The sequence below is a fragment of the Lepus europaeus genome, chromosome 6, assembly GCF_033115175.1.
Source record: "Lepus europaeus isolate LE1 chromosome 6, mLepTim1.pri, whole genome shotgun sequence".
Lineage (NCBI taxonomy): Eukaryota > Metazoa > Chordata > Mammalia > Lagomorpha > Leporidae > Lepus > Lepus europaeus.
Window position 1 is genome coordinate 90,319,595 of NC_084832.1, and position 18,977 is coordinate 90,338,571.

At 45.8% G+C, this 18,977-nt stretch overlaps 1 protein-coding gene across 2 annotated transcripts in view; it reads left to right on the top strand.

Annotated features, from left to right (window-relative positions):
- The window catches only part of TNFRSF19 (TNF receptor superfamily member 19), a 105,977-nt gene that overhangs the window by 70,161 nt on the left and 16,839 nt on the right, over positions 1–18,977 (top strand). For both annotated transcript variants that reach the window (XM_062194558.1, XM_062194559.1), the window contains exons 6-7: positions 17,689–17,853; positions 18,702–18,827. In XM_062194558.1, the coding sequence (XP_062050542.1) occupies positions 17,689–17,853; positions 18,702–18,827 (291 nt within the window). The remainder of the gene's footprint in view (positions 1–17,688; positions 17,854–18,701; positions 18,828–18,977) is intronic.

The window sequence follows — 18,977 nt, forward strand, 5'->3', positions numbered from 1 at the left end:
ACATGAGTTGAATTCCTGAATTGATTTTATGTTCCAAGTCTCAAGAAAAGTGTGTTTTCCTGACCTAACCCAGAATGGATTTGCTCTTTCCCATGAAGTCCTGTCAACTGGAAAACTCTAAATGCATTAATAAGCAGTATCAGTTCTGCTGGTCTGGGAAATAGTAGTAACTCCAGACTCTCTTTTCAGTCCAGCCCCAACCAGCCATGCTAAACTATGTAAGTCCAGACAGTGTATTTCCTTCTTTGGAAGTTAATGGGCAGAAATAATTTGAGTTTCATCATCTGAGAATAATTTCACAGAAGATTACTTCTTTAAATACTGCAGAGAAGTAAATAAGAATTATCTACTTGACTAAATGACAGGGAACTTAAGAATTATAGGATACAGGGGCCTATCTCGACGTGACAGTCTCCAAAGATCAGGCGTCCTGGACAAGACCACACAGCCATCCATGTCCCAACAGGGAGCCTGGCACTGAAGAGGTTAAGGAGAGCCCTCTGGCAGAAGAGACAGGGCATTGGCCCAAGCCTCTTGCCTGTTAGTCCCAACTACAGCACAACTGTTTTTGAGCTCACTAATCCCCCAGCACAGATGTTCAAGGCCACAATAGTGTGTCTTTGATGGTGTCTTTTCTGTTTCTTGGGGTAGAAGTTTAAAAGCGTCATTGTTTCATCTGTCAAATAAACACAGCAAGACCTTTTTGGCCGCTGGAATAATAAAAGGAAGAAAAACATCCTTGAAAGCAGGAAAAACTCTTTTACTCTATCATCAATGCCATAGACAATCTCCTGCCATTTTGTGGCTTATAATTTTTCTCAGTCTTAATTATGGTATTTATGATAATTAAAGCACAAAACCGTTTCGCTTGTAACCCACCAAGTGCCTAAGAGAAAGCTAAGGTAACAAGCTCTCTCCTGGTGGAACAAGCTCTGTTTGAACAGCACATGGTGGTAAATGCCTCCGGCTGTTCTTGTAGGGTCCCTTCCCTGCCTTGCCAGCCACCCTCCTGTGATAATTGGCTTTTCTGTCTTTCCTTCTTCCTTTCTTTTTTCCCTCGAAAACATGCATGATATTTGGCTTATGCAATCCTGGTGGGAAACGGATCTCCAGGCCAAAGGATCTGGAAGCAAAGTAACCAACTTCCCAAGTATCAGCTACCATGATCTCGCGCCTCCCGGTAGCAGGGTCCAACTTGATTTTCCCGGGAGGTAATGCTCTGCTTTTCCTTGTTAAACATCAGGATCCTCCTGGCCCCCAACACAGTTCCTGTGCCTCCGTCCCCCTCAGCCTCTTATCGCTTCACCCATCCTGGCCCTGGGCAGCCGGGTGCCAGTCAGTACCATCTGTCTCTAGTGTTACTGCAGCATCAGGCTAGCATTTCTGCTTGGACATTGGCTGATGCACATGTTTTGGACTAAGAAAATCCCATGTCAGATTGAAAGATTTTTCATAACTTTTTACATGATTTTTATTTTTTAAGAAACTATTTGAGAGATGCATGAAGAGACAAAAGGTTAGAGAGAGAGATAGTTCCCAATTCACTTGCTCACTCCCCAAATGCCCACAACTGTAGGATCTAGGTCAGGCCACAGCTGGGAATGAGGAACTCAATCCAGGTCTCCCACATGGGTGGCAGGAACCCAATTACTTGAGTTACCACCGCTGTCTCCCAGGGTCTGTGTTGGCAGGAAACTGGAGCCCGTAACCAAAGTTGGGAAACCAGGCACTCTGATGTGGGACCGGATGTCTGACTGCTAGGCCAAATGCCTGGCCCTAAAGGAATTAAAAAACAAAAATCATTGCCACTAACTTTTGATAATAGAACCAGCCATGACTCAGTAACCGTCAGTGTTGGGTACTGTTAGGTGACCACAGGAGTTGTTGGGATGCTGGTTCACGTCACAGCTTCTTCTCTTTCCTCCTCAGGAGCCACATTCATGCCTTTGTTATCTTCTCCTTGCCCTCAGAGTCTGTGCTTTGTGCTGATTTGCGAGGTAGCTCCCTGGCAATGCTGTGTGTAGGAACCCAACCCAGCAGGCTCCTGTGTCTGTGATGGCCAGCAGGAAGCAGACCATGTTGGAGGGTATGGTTGTGCCCTCAAGTGGGAGAGATAAGTGAGAACAGAGGCAGAAGTGGAAAAGAAGGAGAAAACTCCAAGGATTTGGAAAGATGATTTTCAAAGCATTGCGCACTGCTGGATTTGAAAGGATATGCTAAAATCACTCTTTATTTTTCTAGCAATTGAAATGCAAAGTACTTATTATTGCAGTCAGAATGAATGATGGATGGTAGTGTGGCTTAGGAACAAAACAAAACTACATTGGCATGAGCACAATGCTTTGTGCTTGGCCTGTTAACTACCATTAACTTGCTTTATAGGCTTAGCCCGCGTTTATGCTTGTCTTATACACTGGGGAGCTGAGGAGCAGGGCGGTGGGGAGAGTTCTGGGTGGTGCTGCCTCGAGGCTGGAGAAGGTTGGCTGGGGGCAGGAGGGGAGGGCTATTACACACACTGTGGGAGGCCAGTAATTTAGTGGGAGGAGGTCTGCAGTGGACAGCAAGGGTCCCAGGTGGTCCGAACACAATGCCATGTCTATGCACTGCCAGCAGAGACCTTGTGACTTCTGGCTCATTTTTTAAAATAACTTTTGATACCAAACAGAGCACAAGTCAGAAAATGTAACTAGCTGTGTTGATGAGAAATAAGAGACATACATACACACTCTCTCTCTCTCTCATCTCTGTATCTCCGCCTTTCAAATAAGTAAATAAATATTTTTAAAAAATAGAATTAGAAACAGCCACATTTCTGCTTAACTTCATATTGCCAGCATATTGCCCAAAAAAATGCTCTCACCTACCCTCCTGACTTAGAATGCATCCAGCTTGGAGTGAAAGTGTGAGTTTCCAGGGAAAAGCAAAAAGAAAAACCAGGAAGAGGGGAGAGGCCTCAGATAACATGCCGCCTGCCAGCGCTGGATGTGGTTTTCACCCCTCAGTTCATCCTCTTGGTCGTGAATGCTGGGCTGGGCCCTGTGATCTGTCTGCTTTCTCATGTCTGTCCCCTTCCCTCCTCTTCCTCTTGAGCAAGAGCGACCCCCGTCGTCCCCTGCTGGCTGTCCAGAGCGTCAGAAGTGATCATCTGAGTGCTACACCAACGCACTCATGCAAATGAGCCCATGCAAATGGACTTTTCCAAAAGAGGACTGTCACGTTTCCCTTGAACTCTTTGTTCTGTCATAACTTTGCAGTAAGGGGAGACCATTTGAATAAGGACAATAGAACCAGACAGATACACAGGGCTCTTCAAAAGTTCATGAAAAATGGGCACTTATGAAAACACTATGCATGGACTTCCAGATTTTTTTGCACCTAAATAAATATCAATTGCATTACCCAAGAACTTTTTCAATTACTCAGTGTACAAGAAAAGTAACTTTTTTCTCTGCATTCCTTTTAAGCTTATTTCTACCAATTATTTTCCTTCCAATGTCCCTTTTTTATATGTAATTTAAGTATGTAATGTTATTTTTGGTCAATGTTTATGTGTCTATATATTTATTACTACATAGTAAGTCCGAATTGTTAAAAGACAAAATTATGGTGCTGGCACTGTGGCATAGCAGGTAAAGCTGCCACCTATAGTGCCAACATCCCATATAGGCTCTGGTTCGTGTCCTGGCTACTCCATTTCTGATCCAGCTCTCTGCTATAGCCTGGGAAAGCAGTAAAAGATGGCCCAAGTCCTTGGGCCCCTGTACCCACGTGAGAGACCCAGAAGAAACTTCTGGATCCTGGCTTCGGGTCAGCACAACTCCAGTCGTTTCGGCCATCTGAGGAGTGAGCCAGCGGATGGAAGACTTTCTCTCTCTCTCTCTCTCTTTCTCTCTCTCTCTGTAACTCTGCCTTTCAAATAAAATGGATAAATCTTAGGAAAAAAAAAAAGAAAATTATAGCAAGCCTGGTCTGGCAGATCTTAATAGGCTTTGTTTATGATTCTAAAATGGGACATTGGACCCAAAATGGTTCGGAATGCCCTGATGTACCACATGGGCAGGTTACATTTATAGCCAGGGGAAAAGGAAGTGATGTCCTGAAAACGGAAGTGAGGTGGGCACAGCCTGACATACCAATGATTATAATGTCTGATTCTGAATAATACCAGGATACCTAAGGCTGGCACTTAAGGAAGGTCTGCCATGTGCCAGGTACCTGCCAGCCTTTTAATAAGCAATAACACTTTGTTCTATTCTCATGGAAATCCTATGAGCGAGGGAGTACTATTTCTGGTTTTACCAATAAGGAAACTGAGTCAAGATGGTAGGGTGGTGAGCAAATGGCAAAGCCATCATTGATATTGATGTTGGATTCTTCTCTCTGACTTTTCGATTCACAGCAGGGTTCTGTCACTACCAGCCTTAGTTCTGTCTCTGAGAGGTGCCGGCCTTAGGTGCGATTTTCCAAGAGGTGTAGCAGCTAAGCATTGGCAGAGTACAAAGCTGTTATTTACACACTTTTCTACTTTTCTAATTACATATCTCTTCTGTTAAGAAACATACTTGATGAGAGTTTTCCAGAATGTGATAGAGAGGGCTTTGATCCGTATAATTGTAAGATGGGGGCCTTTCCTTCTATAGCTCACAAGATGCTAATGGGATAATGGAAGCCAGCTCAGAACATTGGCCGTAATCATGTCTTTTTAAACATCTAGTAGTGGAGAATAACGCTTGTTAATTATCCAAAGGCAACTGCTTTTCATGACTCATAAGAATTCGAGAACATAAATGTGGCGGACGCTCAATGCTCTGAGTCTAAGAGTAGATATAAGCATGTCTGCGTTTCAAGAAGGGCATCTCACATTTACTTGGTGGCTTCCTTCCAGTTCACTCAGTAGCAGCAGCGATGGCAGTGGAGCGGTGAGGGCGGGCAGCCCAGAGGAAAACCCCTGGGTAGACCCCATCACCCGGTGCAGAGAGGCTCCGTGATCCTGCACCCCAGGGCCTGGTCTGCGAGTTGCTAAATAATGAAACACGGTGTAACATCCCACTGGGCGATGGAGCACCAGAACTCAGTCCTGCTGTCTAACTGGAACTGTACCCATTGACCACTTCTTCCAGTTACTCTCCTCCCCTCCCCTCCAGCCCTTGGTAACCCCTTCCACTCTTTCTTCTACTAGCTCAACTTTTTTTAGAGTCTGCACATAAGGGAGCCCGTGCAGTATTTGTCTTTCTGTGCCTGGCTCATGTCGCTTAACCTGAACCTTATCCTCCAGGTTCACTCATGTTGTTGATAGCAATTCCTTCTTTTTATGGCAGAATAATACTCCACTGTGTGGGGTTTTCTCATCTGTTCACCCGTCAGTGGGCACTGAGTTTGCATCCACGCCCTGGCTATTGTGAATTAATGCTGCAGTGAACATGGGAGTGCAGGCATTTCTTTGGCTTACTGATTTCAATTCCTTTGGATATATACATGTTCAGAAATAAAATTCCTGCATCCTACAGTAATTATATTTTTAGATTATTGAATAGCTAGAAGAAATGGCCCTCAGTGTCCTCACTAAAGAAATGATAAATGTTTGCAGTGATGGATGTCCTGGTTACCCTGATCTGATCATTACACAGAGTGCACACATATGGGGACAGCACCTTGTACCCCATAGGTATCACAGGTATGCACAATTCTTGTTACTTAGATAAAAAAATAAATAAACAGCCTCCACCCCCTAGGACCACAGTTAAGAACCTGTAGGCACCATTGCGTTATGTTGGAGTCCTTCTGCTCCAGGGATATCCTTCTGGTTTTTACCTTTCACTCTATTCACCATGGTGCTGAGCCCTAAATCACATGGTGCAGTAATCTGGATGGAAAATAGAACTCCAGCCTCTTAGCTTGGCCCAGCCCCAGCTGTTGCAGGCATCTCTCTCTTTCTCTCCCTTTCACATAAGTAAAAATAAATCAATAAACCTTATAAGAAAAGCAGCTTTACAAAAATTATATGACTTAGGGATGGGTTCTGCTCATGACAAAAGCATATGTATGAATCATAGGTCTTAGAATTAAAAACAAGGCGGCTTGGGGCCTCTGTAGGGTTCTGCCTTGATTCACTTGCCTTTAAATTATCAAAGGGCTGCTAATTAGGGCAAGCTCAGAAGTTCTGTATTTATAAACAAATGCTGCAACTTTGCGCCAGCTCTGGTACAACATTGCTCAACACCGGAAAAGCACACACTTAGCTGTATTTTTTTGATGTGCTCCCAGTTCAAAAGAGAACATCAATAAAAACACTATTGGGGAGTAACTAGGAAAGTTGAGTGCTCAGAGCATATGTGGAGACTGTGGTCTGACGTGATGAGCCCTTGCTCTGCTTCAGGCAGCAATCAGTTGTCCTGTCTTCCGACAGATGTTGGAAGATGGGCCGGCCAGACATACCAGCCTCAGATACTGGTGAACAGATGTCAAGCTGGAAAAATAATAATAAAAAAATGTGTGTGGGTGTGTTATGTTTGGATGAAGCTCCAAAAGTCATATCATCCCTAAGAATGATTTCTTAGGGAAGGGGGCAAATCCTGGTATAATCCTTCTGTTACTTGTGATACTGTAAGTAACAAATCCTAATTACTATTTATCATAAACTTCCTTGGCTTCTCTTATCTCCCTTGGTGACATCACATTTCCAAGTCCCACTTTGGTTTCGTTTTGGTTTGGATTCTTTGAATAATAAGTTTGTAGGGAACTGCAAAGGGCAAGGCCCCTAATTTTGGTAAAAATCACAAATCTAATTCACTTTCTCTGGAATATTGAAACTTGCTTTCTCTAACTACTCCCCACAGTAAAATATCCTGATGCAGCTGGTTACTAAAGAATCAGAAGGGTTCATCCCAGCGGGCAGTGCTTTGCTTCTTTCTGGAAATGCATTCTCTCCCAGCTGCCTGATGCGCTCCCTGCTGATTTTCTCCTTGTCCCGGATGCCGGATCCTCCTTTTCTGATTTCCTGGTTACCTGGGTTCTGTCCCGGGTTCTCCTCATTATCTCTCTGCACACTTGGTGATTGAATCAGGCTTTGGGTGGTATCTATGTACTTGGTTGTTCAAATGTATATCTCCTGCCACATCTCTCTCTTCTGCTTCACTCTGCATGCCCCAGGGCGTGCACAACAGGTCTCTCAAACTGCACAATTGAAAGCCCTCATTAGCCCTCTCGCCTTGGCCCACCACACCCACTGTCCATCATCTCCATGAGTGAACACATGGCACCATGGTTTGCCCAGTGGTTTACCAGACCCTAGATTCCATCTTTCCTTGCACCTGACTCACAACCCATCAGTTACCCACTTGTTCTGACAACAAATACTGCTCAAACCGGCCACTTGACCACCTCTCTGTGGCCATAGTCTCAACCCAAACCATCACGTGATCATCAGGCCCAGGGCTGCGCAATGTGATGTCACAATTTCGCCACATCTCCACCAACACTTCTTATTTTCTTTTCGTTGCTTGTATTATCATCATCCCAGTAGCTATAAAGTGGTATCTCAAGTGACTTTGATTAGCATATCTCTAATGCATTATGATTAAACAACTGTTCCTGTGCAAACTGACAATTTGTGTGTCTTCTCTGGAGAAATATCTACTTGAGTACCTTTCCCATTTTTTGACTGGATTATTTGTCTTCTTAGTGTTGGGTTATAGGAGTTCATTAGATATTCTGGATGTTAAATGCTTACCAGATGTGATTTCCAAATATTTCTTCCCTGTCTGTGGATTGTCATTTCATGTCCTTGAGAGTGTCCTTTAAAACACAAAAATTTTTCCTATTGAGAAAGCCAAACACATCTATGTTTTCCTGTTTTGCCTATACTTTGGATGTGTATTTAAGGAACTATTCCAAATCCATAGTCATGGAGATTTTACCCTATGCCTTCTAAAAACTTTAACTTTAGCTCTTAAATGTAAGTCTCTGATGCATTTTGATTTAGCTTTTAAATAGGGGGTGAAGCTGGAGCCAGCATTGTGCCTTTCAAACAAATAAAATATATCTTTAAAATAAATAAACAAATAAGCAGGCTGTGAAGTGGTATCCATCGTGGCTCCTCTGTAGGTGGAGATTCTGTTTTCTCATCACCCGTTTCTGAAGAGGCCCTTGTTTACCCGCTGAATGGCCTTGGCAACCTTGGCAAAGGTCAGCTGACTGCAGTGTGTCCGTTTCTTTCTCTGTCAGTTCCGCTCGCTCTTTGTATCAATCCTTGTTACAGTACCACATGTTTTGAATTAGTCTCTTGTAGTAAGTTTTGAAGTTGGGACGTCTGTGTCTTCAAACTTTATTCTTCTTTTTCAAGATCATGTAGGCTATTTCAGTGTTCCCTGAAATCCCATATGAATTTTAGAATAGGTTTTTTTCATCCTGAAAAAAATATGTACTAGGGGCCGGGACTGTGGCACAGTGTGTTAATGCCCTGGCCTGAAGTGCCGGCATCCCATATGGGTGCCGGTTCGAAACCCGGCTGCTCCACTTCCCATCCAGCTCTCTGCTATGGCCTGGGAAAGCAGTAGAAGATGGCCCAAGTCCTTGGGCCCCTGCACCCACGTGGGAGACCTGGAAGAAGCTCCTGGCTCCTGGCTTCAGATCGGCACAGCTCCGGCCGTTGCAGCCAGTTGGGGAGTGAACCAGCAGATGGAAGACCCCTCTCTCTCTCTGCCTCTCCTCTCTCTGTGTAACTCTGACTTTCAAATAAATAAATAAATCTTTTAAAAAAAAGAAAAAAATATACTGAATATAAGGATTGTTTTGAATCTGCATGTCACTTTGGGTAGTATTGTTGTCTTAACAGTATTTGGTCTCCCAATCTGTGAACACAGGATGTCTCCCTGTCTGTTTTGATCGTCCTTAATTTTTTCAAACAATGCTTTGGTAGCTGTCAGTGTACAATTCTTACATCTTTTTAGTTAAATTTATCCCTAATTATTTTAGTCTCTTTGTAAATGGAATTTCTCCTTTTAGGATTACTATTCATTGCTAGTATATAAAATGCAATTCATTTTTGCATGTTCACTGTGAATGCTGCCACTAACTGAGTTGGTTTATTCTGACAGTTTTTTTATGGAATCCTTAGGGTTTTCTACATACAGGATGTCATCTGCAAATTGAGATAGTTTTACTTTTTTAAAATTTGGATATCTTGTCTTCTTTTCCTTACTTAATTGCTCTGGCTAGAACTTCTTGTCCTATTTTGAATAGAAATGGTAAGACTGGATATCATGTCTTCTTCTTTGTCTTAGTGGAAATTATTCAGTCTTTCACCATGGAATAGGATGTTCACTGAGTTTTTCACATCTAACCTTTATCATGTTGAGGAAGTTTTCTTCCTAGCTTATTGAGCATTTCGTTAATAATAAAAAGACGTTGGATTTTGTCAAATGTCTTTTCAGCATAACTGAGATGATCATGCAGTTTTTCCTTTTCATTTTGTTATTGCATATCGTTGATTGATTTTTATAAGATTAAACCATCATTGCCTTTTTGAGATAAATCTCAATTTGTCATGGTATATAATCTTTTAATATGCTGTTGAACTTGGTTTGCTTCTATCTTGTTAATACTTTTTGGGTTTCTCTATGTAATGGATCTTGATCTGTAATTTCCTTCCCTTGTAATGCTTTTACCTGACTTTGCCCTGTGGAACCTGGTTTTTTTGTGGGGTATGTAACTGTCACTTGTAGGGGGTATGTAATTGGGGTTGGGGTAAAGGCAAAGCTTCTGTAACAAGGAGAGCCCAAAATGTTGTGGGCTGAGTAAGATGGGCAGCTCTCTTTGTCGCCTAACAGTGCAGCCAGTGCAGCCTGGTGGAGCACCTTGGCTTCGTGTTGGATTCAGAGGCCAGCCTCCTGCACTGGTTGCTGCGCCAGACTTTTTCTTCTTTCATCTTTACTATTTGAAAGGCAGAGAGACAGAAATGGAGAGCAATCTCCCATCTACTGGTTCACTTCCCCAAATGCTCACAACAGCTGGGGCTGGGCCAAACCAAGCCGGAAATCAGATCTGGGCTTCCTTTGTGAGTAGCAAGGACCTAAGTACTTGAGCCATCACTGCTCACTCCCAGGGTATGCATTAAGCAGGAATTTGGAACTGGGAGCCAGGACAGGACTTGAACCCAGGCACTTGGATGCTAGATTTGGGCATCCCCCAAGAGCATCTTATCTGCTGTGCTGCTTGCCTGCCTCGATGTCAGCCTTTGCCCTCTGGCTTACTCAGACAGTCAAGACTCAGCTGCTGCTGTCCCCAGAGTCCAGCTTGTGGTGAAGGGGCGTCTGTAGCAGCAACTTGTCCCTCAGTTGCGATGATGCATATGTAACACACATCGCTTCTACCCAGCCCTTCTCCCTGCAGACTCTGCCTGGCATGGCCAGGCATGGCTGCAATGCAGACTGGAAAGAGTGACCTCTTGCTGACCAGCTTAACCACAAGCCAGCTGGGCGTTGTGGGGGGAAGCAGGTTAGGTTTTGTACTCCCACCTTGGGGCAGAGTGACAATGACCCATACATGTAAAATGTCAGATGGTGACAAGTGCTACAAGGCAAGGAAGCAGGGAAGAGGATGGAGGACCAGGGAGAGGTTGCAGCTTTGTGTAGTTTGATAGGGAAGCCTCACTGAGTAGGTGACAATTGCGGAGGGACCCAGGACAGCTGGAGGAGCCATCCGTGAAGCAGCCCGAGGAAGAGTGGTGCAGACAGATGTGATGGCAGGTGGGAGAGATTTGGGGAACACTAAGGAATGTTTTAGGGGCGGTGGGCTCACTTTTTGGACCTGTTGAGTTTAGGATGTGCCTTCATCCAAGTGGAGGTGTTCAGTAAGCTGTGGGATGGATGCAAGTGGAGTCCAAGAAAACAGCTCCGGGGCAAGTGTTGGGGTGTAGCAGGTTAAGCTGCTGCTTGCAACACCCACAACCTCTATCTGAGTGTAGGTTCAAGTCCCAGCTGCTCTGCTTACAACCCAGCTTCCTGCTAATGCATCCTGGGAGGCAGCAAATGATGGCTCATTGCTTGGGCCCCTGCCACCCACATGGGAGACACAAAAGGATTCCTTGTTTCTGGTTTTGGCTTGACCTACCTAGCCCTGGCTTTTGCAAACATTCAAAGAGTGAACTAGAAAATATAAGATCTCTCTCTCTCTCTCTCTCTCTCTCTCTTTGCCTTTCAAGTAAATGAAAAGAAGTAATCTTTAAAAAAAAAAAAAAGCAGCTCAGACTGGAGGTATAAATTCCAGAGTGGTGAGATATAGCAATATTCTTAATCTTAACCCTTCCAGTAAAAGCCAGGCTCACGCTGTAGGGAGAAACACGCGGGCTGCAGAGCGCTCCCAGGACTTGTCTGGCATCAGACCTGCCCAAGTGGCGGGGCAGCTGGCTCTGCATGAGCCCACCTGCCCTTAAGGGGAATGCTTTGTACCTCTGCCTCCCAAGGGATCTAGGAGCCTGGGTAAGGTGGAATTCCAACAGGTGAAAAGTCTTGTCCATGCCAGCCTGGGAATTCACAAGAGCCAGAGACTGGACACCAGTTCCCTCCCTCCCAAGCCTGCTCTGCCTGAACAGGGCCGTTTATTAGGAATCTTCCCTGGCAAGAAGGCTCATTGGTTCAGCAGGTTGTCAGACATGATGTGCTGGGAAACTGGGGAGGTTGATTGGTAGATGGGCAGGAAGCAGAGCTGTAGCTGTGCAGAGGAGGGTCTGCACCAGAACACCCGTGCTGTTCCATCTCCCGCTAGGACAAGGCCCCTTCCACTTGGTCATTTCTGTAGCATGGCCTCTGCTTGCTGCCTCACTGGCACCCAGTCATTGCTCATGTGCCGCTGCTGCCAGGCCTACTCATAGAGGCTGTCTGGAGCCCCCTGGGGCTGAGGCACTGGTAGGCAGGCAGGCAGTCAGCCGCCAGGCTCCCACAGGCAGGTCTGCTGGCCAGGATGTCCTGGGGTCACCCTGTGCCCTGGCCTGTCCTCCCTACAGACCCCACATAACCAGGCCTGAGTTATTTAGCTCCCCATTACCTGGCAGAATGTTCTCCTCTGTCAGAAGCTACACATGTCTGGAGCGGAGCACTGGAGCCTGCTGGACAGACCAAAGGGGCTGAATGCAGGCCCCAAGCTGCCTCACTTTGCAGTGGAACCAGGGCCTTGGTTCATCACCGACCAAATGGGCCCTCAGTGCCCTGGTTGGGAGGTGCGAGCCCTGCAAGGGAGCACACAAGTCTACAGAAGCAAGTGTTTGCATTTTAGTCACCTCTGGGGCCTGTGTATGGCTTCTGGTTTGCCACATCTGAAGTGTTCCTCTTGTCTTCGTCCAGTGACACAATCTCTCCCATATCCGTGTCTCTCAGGTTGCATTCCCAAGCCCCGCAAGGTGTGAGATAGGAGTGTCAGGCTAGACCAGCTTTGCCGGGGACCTCCGTTTTCTGTCCAGGTTCTCCTTGGGCCTATCTGTTGCCTAGTAGGAAGCTCAGCCTAAGAGTTCAGTTGGAATGAACTCTACAGGGACGTAGATTGTAAAACTGAACCTATGCAATGTGTGTCATGTACACTCTAAGCTAAGCAAACAGTCCTCTCTCTGAAGTACATTGCCAAAGGGTAGTGCTAAGATTATGGTGAAATTTCATGACTCGATTGCTTGGGGTCACAGATGCCTTTGTATCCTGGAAAAATTAAAACTTTCCAAAGAATGTGGACATTGCTAGTCCCAGCTCTGCAGAAGTACTGTCAGAATCCTAATAAGGGAGGAGAGAATTCCTTGCAGGCATTCGATATGCTTAGCGAACTGCTAGCAGGGAATGCAGCCAAGGCATGTGGGCGGAATAAATCTTTAATCCCTGCATCGCTGCAACAGCCACGGGTCAACAAAACAATATTTTTTCATTTGTAGTAGATAAGTCTTTTTCTGAGGAATTTCAACAACATCTCAATTAACAAAAACCTTAGTAGAGTAGAAGCTGCTTCATATAGCTAGGACAAACCTCCCTCACCCCCCTTTTTATCACTGCTCCGGTCACAAAGAATTGGAGGAAGATGGGATTTTATCGGGAACTTCTGTGAATGAGTCTCTGAGGCTGTTCCAACATCAAATGATACTGAGCTCGTTGTCCCGTAACTTCCCTATGTAAGTCTGCATTGCTGCACGTGACAATTAAAGCTAAAAATTACGCACTGATCTCCTATTTTAAAAGCTTATTTGCTGTAAGTGTTGTCATAAGCTTGTCCAAGGATCGAGCAGTTAAGATGCCCAACATCCCACAGCAGAGTGCCCGAGTTTGCCAGCTCCAGCCCCTGACTTCAGCTTCCAGCTAATGGCAGACCCTGGGAGGCAGCGGTGATGGCTCAAGTTCTTGATTGGGGTTTCTACTACCCAGGTGGGAGAACTGAGTTGAGTTCCCAGCTCCCAGCTCCCAGCTTCAGCTCTGGCCCAGCCATGACCATTGTGATCATCTGGGGAGTGAACCAGCAAATGGAAACAAGTTCACTTGCTCACTCCCTCTCTTTCTCTCAAATTAAATATATATAAGCAGATTCCTGCTTCCCATGAGCACTCAGTGAGAGGGTTAGGGTTAACAGGATGCCATTTCTTATACAGTCATCAAAGTTGAGAGAGGAAACTTGTGTATTTTCTTTTTCTTTTTTTTAATTTTTTGACAGGCAGAGTGGACAGTGAGAGAGAGAGAGAGAGAGAGAGACAGAGAGAAAGGTCTTTCTTTTTGCCGTTGGTTCACCCTCCAATGGCCGCCGCGGCTGACGCACTGCGGCCTGCGCACCACGCTGATCCGAAGGCAAGAGCTTCTCCTGGTCTCTCATGGGGTGCAGGGCCCAAGCACTTGGGCCATCCTCCACTGCACTCCCTGGCCATAGCAGAGAGCTGGCCTGGAAGAGGGGCAACCGGGACAGAATCCGGCGCCCCGACCGGGACTAGAACCTGGTGTGCCGGCACCGCAAGGTGGAGGATTAGCCTAGTGAGCCGCGGCGCCGGCTCTTGTGTATTTTCTTGTTTGTCTTTGAATACCACTGCCTGGGGAAATGCATAGAGAAGCAGCAAATTGGGTGTATTTTCCTTTAAAGCTGATGTGATCATTGCAACTAGACATCACTGAAATTATATTAGTGCCCTACCATGGAGAGAGGGGCACTAACAGGACTTCTGTGTTTGGTTCCGGGAGTTGTTTTCACTCCTGAGTTACAAGCTACCAAATTAAAAATAAATTCCTCACTTTGGCACAATTAACCCTCTTCTAAGTTAGATAAGGTTCCTTTTATATTATGCCAAGTGAGTTCACTCACGCATTTTAGACAGATTTTAAGCAGTAAGCACTTGAGGGACTGTCGTCATGAAACTGCTTTACCCTGAAATCCCTGTTCCTTCGAGGGTATTCCTGAAGACCCATTGTGGAATCAATCGATGAGCTAACTGAATAGCTAAGACATAGTTAAGAACCTGGGGATCTTCAACTCAAACCACGTATTGTTCCTCATTTAATGAGAGCTGTTGCAGAAGCCTACCCTGAGTAGGATGAGGTTACTTGACAGAGAGAAGAAGCAAAAGAAACTATTCTGGCCCTCAAGTGGACCATTCTCACAGATGTAAATGAGATGGCCTTTCCCACAGCTTCAGCCTTTGATCCAAGCAGATAAAGCTTGCACTTCCAAGTCACTTCCCCTTCCATGTGGCCTGCTAGTTTAACTTGCATGGGACGTACATCCCCACTCAGCTATTTATTGTCAGTGTCTGTACAGCTGTGCCTGAGTTCCTACATCCCTTTGTGAGTCTGTCCTCTAACAGAGGCTGTTTCAGATTTAATTTAATCTCTATCGGGTCACGGGTGTAATTTGTTGAGCTGGCTATCTGGTGAGCATTAATGTGTGCTGTTTAGTTACTGTAGCTGTCAGTGACAAAATGTGTTGTATGAATACTAAACATGTTAACAAATAAGTGTCCTGTGAAACGTGTGATGATTTATGATCCCTCTGCGTCCACACCCAGGACATGCAGTTCTTGTGCCTTTGCAGGTGGCAATAGCAACCTATTTTCTGTGTGTCTCAGAACCATTGAGACTAAGAATACCAAAACTCACATTCCAGAATGCTCACTCCTGCTATCCTCCTTGGTAATGCTCACCCAGATGTTTCTCTGGTGCCAGCCTCCAGGTTCATTCAGTAGACAGTTGTTCTGGGGGTGGGGTCGGATAGATAGGGGTGAGGGAGAAATCACCCATGCACAATACAGTTAAGAACCTTTGGTGTCTAACGACAAAGTCCTCTGTAGTAGCCGTTAGCCACATGAGGCTCCTGAGCACTTGCAGTTTGGCTTGTCCAAAATGACATGGGATGTCTGTGTAAAATCACGGATTTTGACATTTTAGCACCAGAGAATGTAAACAAGGCCATTAATAATTTTATATTGAATACACATGGAAATGTAGCCTTTTTAAGATATGTTGGGCAAAGTAAAATAGATTAAGTTTAGCATTCTCTCTACCTTCTAGTGTAGTTTCCAGATGACTTAGAACACGTGTGAGGCACACAGTGCCCTTCAGGGCATTGCCAGTGGGGAGTTTGCCACAGTCCAAGAGCCACAGAGGGTCCCCACTGCTCACTCACGGAGGGACATTGCAGCTGATCGTCTCTGTTCAAGATATTTAAGCAGAGCAGCAGAGGGAGAGAGAGACCTAGAAATTTTCACTCTGCAAATGGCTGCAGCAGCCAGGTCTGGGCGACCAAAGCCAGGACCCAGGAACTTCATCCTGGTCTCCCATGTGGGTGGTGGGGACCCAAGAACTCAGGCCATCATCTTCTTCTCAGGCATATTAGCAAGGAGCTGGATTGGAGGCATAGCAGGTGGGATCAAGCCGGCACTCCAGTAGGGGACTGTGGCTTAACCTGCTGCACCCTGCCTGCCCCGCCCCTTCATTCTTCTCTCAGATTCATCTGGGCTTAATTAATAGGATATGCTGTAACTCAACTGAATGTGGATTTCTAATTTAAAGGAGTTTTTTCATGCCGGCACCTTAAGGGTAACTACATTGCTAATTAGAATATCATCATCACATGTAGCTTATGACGCTAGGTACACTTGAGCCTGTCCTAAGGGCTTTCCATGGGAACGCATGTAACCCTGTGAACCCATATAAAACAGGTGCTGACATTACCTCCCTCTGAACAGATGTGGCCTTGAGACTCACAGAGATCAGTCACTGGCCCAAAGTCGCATGTGCAGAGGATGACCCAGGCCATCAGGCTCCAGAACGCACCATGAACCAGGAAACAGCACTGCCCTCTAAAAGGCCGTCTTGTCCTGAGTCGCATAGCACAGGACTGTGCCTGTCTCCATAGCATGACACTAACATTGTCCTAAACTTATGTGCTTTGAATAATTTAACAGCTAAGATGTTCAAACTGCTTGCTGTCTCAGAAACCGAGGACCACAGTTTAGCTCAGTCTGCTTAAAAATATGGTCGATTCCAGTTACTTAAGGAATATTTCAGTAAGACTACTGAAGGAGTCCAGAGGATATCACACCAAAATGTGGCGCCCTGGTGTGCTGCTCATTTAAGTTAAAACATTTGGAGACCAACAGATGCTGGAAGACCAGATCTGCCAAACGGGCCCTTGGATCCCCTCCCTGAGAAGAACAAACTCACACACACCAAGCAGCGAGACTGAGGAGCGGCACCACGTCCAGACACACTTCATCACGAGCTGTTTTCTGCTCTTTGATCCTATTCAGTTCCCAAAGGGAATCACTTACAGACCAGCAGCTGGTCTCCAGGTCCCCTCTTGCCCCCTAGGAATCATGTGCATCCCCTTCAAAACAGTCCACATCCTCATTCTCCCCCTCCCCTAGGAGGAAGGGGACGTGAGCATCTGAACCTCGCAGGGTTATTGTGATGACCCCATGCGTGTAACTGAATCCGTGTGCCTTTTGCTCCTGTTAATCTGTCTGCTGCCAGCTCATTTCAGCAAACCTTCAGAGGATGGAGGGAGAGTTACCCTTTGCCCAAACATGTTGCTGACATCCTGGGGATACAGCGATAAAAATGTCAAGCTCCTGGGGCTAGGGTTGTGGCATAGTGGGTTAAGCCGCCACCTGCTCCGTCAGCATCCCATATGGGCGCTGGTTTGTGTCCCGGCTGCTCCACTTCCAATTCATCTCCCTGCTAATGCACCCTGGAAAGCAGCGGAAGATGGCCCAAGACCTTGGGCCCTTGCACCCATGTGGGAGACCCAGAAGAAGCTCCTGGCTCCTGGCTTCAGCCTGGCCCAGCCCTTGGCTGTTGTGGCCATTTGGGGAGTGAACCAGCAGATGGAAGATCGATCTCTCTCTCTCTCTCTGTAACTTCACCTTTCAAATAAATGCATAAATATTTTTTTAAAAAAACTGTTAAAAATGGCATGCTGCCAGCTTTCTCTTCTAGTGGACACTAGGGCAAATTTCTACAACACAGTGTGTTGAGGCTGGGTATCCACAGTGTGTGGTGAGATCAGAGAGGTACATCCAACATATTTTGAGGTGCAAGGTAGAGTTGTAGCATTAAAGAAATCTAAGAGAAAGGGTGCTTGGGCCGTTTTTGTAAATCTCTGGTTTTCTTGCTTCTTGCTGAGTGTCACATCTCCTGGGCTGGTCAGAGAGCACGCTGATCCCATCTGTGTGATTCGCAGGTACCAGCAAGGTCAACCTTGTGAAGATCGCATCCACAGCCTCCAGTCCTCGGGACACGGCCCTGGCTGCGGTCATCTGCAGCGCCCTGGCCACCGTGCTCCTGGCGCTCCTCATCCTCTGTGTCATCTATTGCAAGAGACAGTTCATGGAGAAAAAGCCCAGCTGTAAGTCTCCAGCTCCTGATATTTCCTAGTGTTTTGGCGCAGTGTGTTTGTTATCATTGTCATGCGACAAGACACTTGGCAATGACAAGCATCGAGGAGCTGCTCAAGACTTGCTCTGTTCCTGCGATTGTATTTATGAAATGCATGAAGTTTGTATTCCTTAAATAAGAGGTTTCTGGGGCAGCAGTGGGGGGAGTGAAGGGTGTATGAAAACCCTTGTAGACTACACTGGGAAAGGCAGCTGTCTTTAAGGACACTGACAAGGCCGTGATGTCCCGTGCCACTAGGCAAAACAAAAATTATTTTGGGTTCTGGCAACCTAAGCATCCTGCATTTTGAACTTTCTTAACAAATTATTTCATACTTTTGCCTCCATGTAAGAAATACAGGCAGCCTGCCAATGTAAGATGGTCTGACAGTTCTTCCCTTAAGATGGTACAAAAATGCACCCGTCCAACCCTTCTGCTTCTCCCCTTCAGTTCAGTATTCAATAAACCACATGAGACACTCCATACTCTAGTATAAGATAGGCTTGTGTGGCAAGATTTTTCCCATCTGTAGGCTGATGGACATGTTCTGAGCACACGGAAAGTAGGCAAAGCTAAGCTGGGTGTGCAGCACGTTAGGTATATCCAATGCGTTTTTGACATGGGATATTTTCAGCTTATGGTAAGTTTATTGGGGTGTAACCCCATGCTAAGTCATGGAGCAACTTAATTAAAACATGTGATGATAGCTATGTTTTCTCTAAAAAAGCTAGAATGGTGCTGTTTTCCGTTATGATATTAATGGGGCTCTCTGATGGAGAACATTGGGCTCACTGACAGAAATCTCCCCTCCTTGCCTAGGGTCTCTGAGGTCCCAAGACGTGCAGTACAACGGCTCTGAGCTGTCCTGTTTTGACAGACCTCCGCTCAGCCCGTGTGCTCACAGAGCCTGCTGTCAGTGCCACCAGGGCTCAGCCCAGCCTTACGGTAAGTTCAGCCACACAGGATCTTGCAGACAAACCAGAAGAATGCAGAGATTAAAGCTGTAAAAATATGTTCAGATTCATCTCCCAGCAAGGTTGCTGCACTTGGTTTTCTAGTAAGAGCTAATCCTGTTAAGTGATCCCCTGTTGGTGT